The sequence below is a fragment of the Fonticula alba genome (assembly GCF_000388065.1).
Source record: "Fonticula alba strain ATCC 38817 unplaced genomic scaffold supercont2.17, whole genome shotgun sequence".
NCBI lineage: Eukaryota > Rotosphaerida > Fonticulaceae > Fonticula > Fonticula alba.
In genome coordinates, this window is record NW_009242987.1 from 118,326 (window position 1) to 122,928 (window position 4,603).

The window sequence follows — 4,603 nt, forward strand, 5'->3', positions numbered from 1 at the left end:
CGGGGCTGGAGCTGGGGCCGGGACCGAAGTGGGAACTTCGATCGAAACTGAGGTCGAAGACAAGGTCGGGGCTGGGGCCGAAGCCGCAGCCGAGGTCGGGACCGAGCTCGGGGACAAGGTCGGAGCCGGAGCCGGAGCCGCGCCCGGAGCCGCGCCCGGAGCCGAGGCAGGGGTCACCGCGGGGCTCGAGGCTGCCGGGGCTCCCTGGGCCGAGGCCGAAGGCGCCTGGACCGGCGCCGCCGCAGGAGTCGCGGCCGAAGCGGCGGTCGGCCCGGTGGCCGCCGACGCCCCAGCCCCGCCGGAGGACTTGGCGCCCGGCCCAGCGGCACGGCCCTGCTGCTGCTGCTGCTGCTGCTGCTGCTTGGGGGTGCTGCTGCTGGCGGGCCCGCCGGCAGGGCTGCCGGCGCGCGATTGCGACCGCGGCGTCGACGGCGCCGACAGGGTCCGCAGCCGGCGCCGGTAGATGCCATCCTGGTCGAAGAGGTGCTCGCTCTGCGGGTCGATGGTCCAGAAGGACCCCTTGCCGGGCTCGCCCTCCTCGCGGGCCACCCGCAAGAAGGCCTTGTTGAGGGACAGATTGTGGCGGATGGAATTCTGCCACCCCCCGGGCGAGGTGGAATACCGGTAGAAGGCGTAGTGCTTGGAAATGTGCGCATAAATCCCGGCCAGGGTCATGCGCCGCTCCGGCACCGAGAGAATGGCCCGGGCAATCAGCGACGCATAGGACAAGGGCGGCTTGCGATCCGCGCAATTCCGGAACTCCTCATCCGTGAAGGGGGTCCCGCCCCCGCCGGGAGTGGAGGACCCGGCCGGGCCGCCACCGCCGGAAGACGCCCCGCGCCCGGGAGGAGATGCCACCAGCCCGGCCGCCAGCGCGCCCGGCTGCTGCGACCCGGCCGGGTGCTGCGACCCGGCGGAGGGGCCGCCACTGCCGGCGGGCCCGGCCCCCGCCGACGACTTACCACCGACACCCGAGCTGGGACCGCCGCCGGCCGAGGCAGACGGCGGCTGGCTGCGCACGGTAACCGACTTGGCTGGGCGCCCGGTGGACCGGGCCGCCGCCGTGGCCGCTGCCGCTGGCGATGGCGACATGCCCGAGCCCGAGCCCGAGCCCGAGCCGGTGGCTGTGGTGCTGGCCGCGGCCGGCGAGTCGCCAGAACGGCCGGCCAGTCGCCCGCGGCCGGTGCCGGAGGCCGGGCGCCCGGCGCCGCCACCGCGCTTCCGACCGCCCGCGGTCGGGGTGGCAGCCGCGGCAGACCCGCCACTCGTCGAAGAGGGGATCGTCGGTGCGGAGACCCCGCTGCCGGGCGAGGAGCCCGGGGCGCCGGCCAGGCCGACGGCCGCCCCGCCGGCGGCCGACCCGCCCGTGGGCCCGCCGAGGCCAAGCCCGGCTGCGAAGCCACCGGCCGTCGCGCCGCCACCGGCCCCGGCCCCGGCCAAGGGCATCACATACAGCATGGAGGAAGGATCACCCGCCCCCGAGACCGGGCCGGCCGGCGTGGGGGGCGACGATTGCGAAAGGATTTCCGCGATCTGGGCCAATTGCGACAGGGAATGGGGAGGAGAGGCACCGGGCCCGGCCATGATGGTGGCCGCCGGCGCCGTCGCCGCCGCCGCCGCCGCCGCCGGCGAGGGGGCGCTCGGCGGGACCGGGCTCGCGCCCGCGCCCGCGCCCGCGCCCGACCCCGACAAGCTCGAGTCCCCGGCCGACAGCAGCCCGGCATCGGTCGCGAAGACCAGCCCCGCCTGGTGGCTCGGGCCCGCCGGGCGCAGACCGGCCGCCAGGGGCCCGGCACCCAGCCCGGCCGCCATGTCCGCCGGGATCCACGTACGCCCGGCGGCGCTGGGCCCGGGCACGGTGCCGGCCCCGACCGGGGCCATGACCATCGGCCCCGGGCCGGAGGCCGATGCCGAAGCCGTCGCCATCGACAGGGCCTGCTGCAGGAGGGTCAGCTGCTCGAGGGACAGGCCGCCCCTGGAGGCCTGGCCGTCGGCCAGCATGGCCTGCAGTGCCGACAGCAGGCCAGGGGGCAGGCCGTTCGGCAGCAGGGGCCCCGACGAGGAGCCGCCGCTGGCACCGGCGTCCAGGAAGTTGCCAGGCAGACTGCCCGTCAGGCCAGCCGTGTGCATGGCTGCCTGTGGCAGGGTCGTGAATGCCGGCTGTGGCTGCTGCTGCTGCTGCTGCTGTTGCTGGGGTACGGAGGCGCCAGCCGCAAACAAGAGCCCGTTGACCCCGGACCCAAGGCCGGTCAGTTGGGTCGGAGCCTGAGCCTGTGCCTGCTGCTGCTGCTGCTGTTGCTGTTGCTGTTGTTGCTGCTGTTGCTGTTGTTGCTGCTGCTGCTGTTGCTGTTGGAGGAAGAGCGCCTGCGAGGAAGCCGCATGCTGGGCAGGATGGAGCATCGAATGCATGGAATGCATCGAGTGGGTGTCGACGGACCCCGGCATGCCGGTGGCCATGGCGCTCACAGTGTTGAGCCCCCCGCCGAAGGCAGTGCCATGGCGCGGGATCCCCAGGAAGTCGGCGCCCCCCGGGGCGTTGAGCTCGATGCCGGCGGCCGACAGCATGGCCGCCTGGCTGGCCAGGTCCAGCGACCCGCCATCCATCAGGGAGAAGGCCCCACCCAGCAGGGGGGCCTGTGAGCCGCCGACCCCGCCGACCCCGGCGGGCCCGCCCATCGGGCCGGGCTGCATGCTGGACAGGGACCCGAGGAAGTGCCCGGCGGCAATGGCATCCGAGCCCGGCCCGGCGGCCGAAGCCGGGTGCAGGAACTGCTTGGTCAGGTCGGGCAGGGCCGCGAAGCCCAGCTCCGGCACAAAGTCACTGGCCTGCTGGTGGAGCTGCCGCAGGAGGTCCGGGTGCAGGCCGGTCCCGGTCCCGGTCCCAGAGCCAGAGCCAGACCCAGAGCCAGACCCAGAGCCAGACCCAGAGCCAGAGCCAGAGCCAGAGCCCATGCTCGGGGCCGAGTTGACCGGCACCGCCGAGGCCACCGGCAACGAGAAGGGAGCCCCGGGGACCGGAGACGGGGCCAGCGAATTGGCCGCCGAGCTGGCCGCCGACAGGAGCGTCGCCAGGCCGTCATGCGGGTCGAAGGGCCGGGCGTCACCGGCCGGGCCGCCATCGAACGGGCTGTCCGGGCCGTCCATCTCCGTGTCGGAGGCCATGGTCGGCGAGAGGATCATGGCCAGCTTGGAGGACTTGCGCTGGGGCTGGGGCTGGGGGGGCTGCGCCGCGTGCGGCTGGCCCGGCGACGGGGACCCGGGGGCCGCCGCGGCGCCAGCTGGCCGGGGGCGGCTGGGCCCGCTGCCCTGCGCCTCGGGGCTGGTGGCACGCGAAGCCGCCGCACTCATGCTGGACGTGGCCGCCAGCAGGAGCGACGCCGCGTCAATGAGCGACGTCTCGTACACCGGGTCCGCCTGGATGAGCGGCATCTCGAGCTTGGGATCCTGCGAGCGCATGCCCAAACGGGGCAGAGCAGCCGGGTGGCATCACATGTCGTGACGAGGACCGGGGACCGGGGATCGGGGGGGGGGGAGAGAGAGTGAGCGGGGAGAGGGAGGAACATGCATAGACAGGGAGAAGAGAGAGGGAGAGAAACCGGGGGGGGAGGGGGGTGATGGGGGCAGACGCACGAGCGTGCCGAGGGAGATGCTCGACCGGCGAGTGGGGGCAGGCGTGGCGCCGGCGAAAAACTGGAACTGGTGCGAGCCGACACCGAGAATGTGGCTTTGACTGCAACGGAGGGGAGCGGGGGGGGGGGGGCGGGGGGCGGGCGCGGAGCGTCAGAGGAGCAGGGACAGCAGCAGGGCGCGAAGGCGCGCACAGCACACCAGACCGGCGAGCGAGCGGCAAAGGAGGGGGGGGGGGGGGGGGCAGCACCCCGGCCAGGCACGCACTCCGAGGGCAGCGGCACCAGGGCCGACGAGGGGGGATACACCTGAGAACCGACCTGCACACTGACCGGGCCGAGCACGCGCATCTGCCAGTGCAGGGCCCCGGGCATGCGGACCAGGCGCAGGATGTCCTGGGCCTCGGGCGAGGCCGGGGTCCTGTTGTCGGCCGCGGCCAGCAACAAATCCACCCGGTAGGCGGCCGGGCTGGCCAGGGCCGAGGGCAGCACCGCGGCCGGGGCATCGACAAAGCGCCGGCCGACGGTCACCACATCGCCGGAGATCGGCAGCCGCCAATCCGGCCCGATGAGCAGCGGCCCTGCTGCGAGGGGGATGCCGTGCCGGGCCCGCGCGTGGCCCGGGGAAAGAGGCACAACCGGAGTCAGCGAAGGAAGGCCCCGGGGGGAGGCGAGGAGGAAGAGGCAAGGGGAGCGGGATGCAAGCGCGTGCCATGGCACACGGGGCTCGCGGAACGAACCTTGCTCGGAGGAGCCGCCAGCCAGCCGGGAGGGGCCGCTCACAAAGCGACCCCGGGGCGAGGCGGAGGTCGGCGTCAGGGAGTGTGCCCGGCCGCCGGTTGCCGCCACCGGCGCCGGCCCCGCAGTCGCAGGAGAGGGGGTGCTGTGGCCCTCCTCCTTGGGGGCCGGCGAGCAGGGGCGCGAGTGGACTATGTGCAGGAGGGCCGAGGCGGCGGAGTCGACCTCGGAACCCATGG

The 4,603-nt window shown here is 74.5% G+C and overlaps 1 protein-coding gene across 1 annotated transcript in view; it reads right to left on the bottom strand.

Moving 5' to 3' along the window:
* Positions 1-4,601, bottom strand: part of H696_06028 (hypothetical protein) — a gene marked incomplete at both ends in the record, with an annotated part of 5,202 nt that extends 601 nt beyond the window's left edge. Inside the window, 4 exons of the mRNA XM_009499795.1 lie at positions 37-3,444; positions 3,631-3,730; positions 3,895-4,207; positions 4,367-4,601. Of these exons, the coding sequence (XP_009498070.1) occupies positions 37-3,444; positions 3,631-3,730; positions 3,895-4,207; positions 4,367-4,601 (4,056 nt within the window). The remainder of the gene's footprint in view (positions 1-36; positions 3,445-3,630; positions 3,731-3,894; positions 4,208-4,366) is intronic.
* Positions 4,602-4,603: the final 2 nt, after the last annotated feature.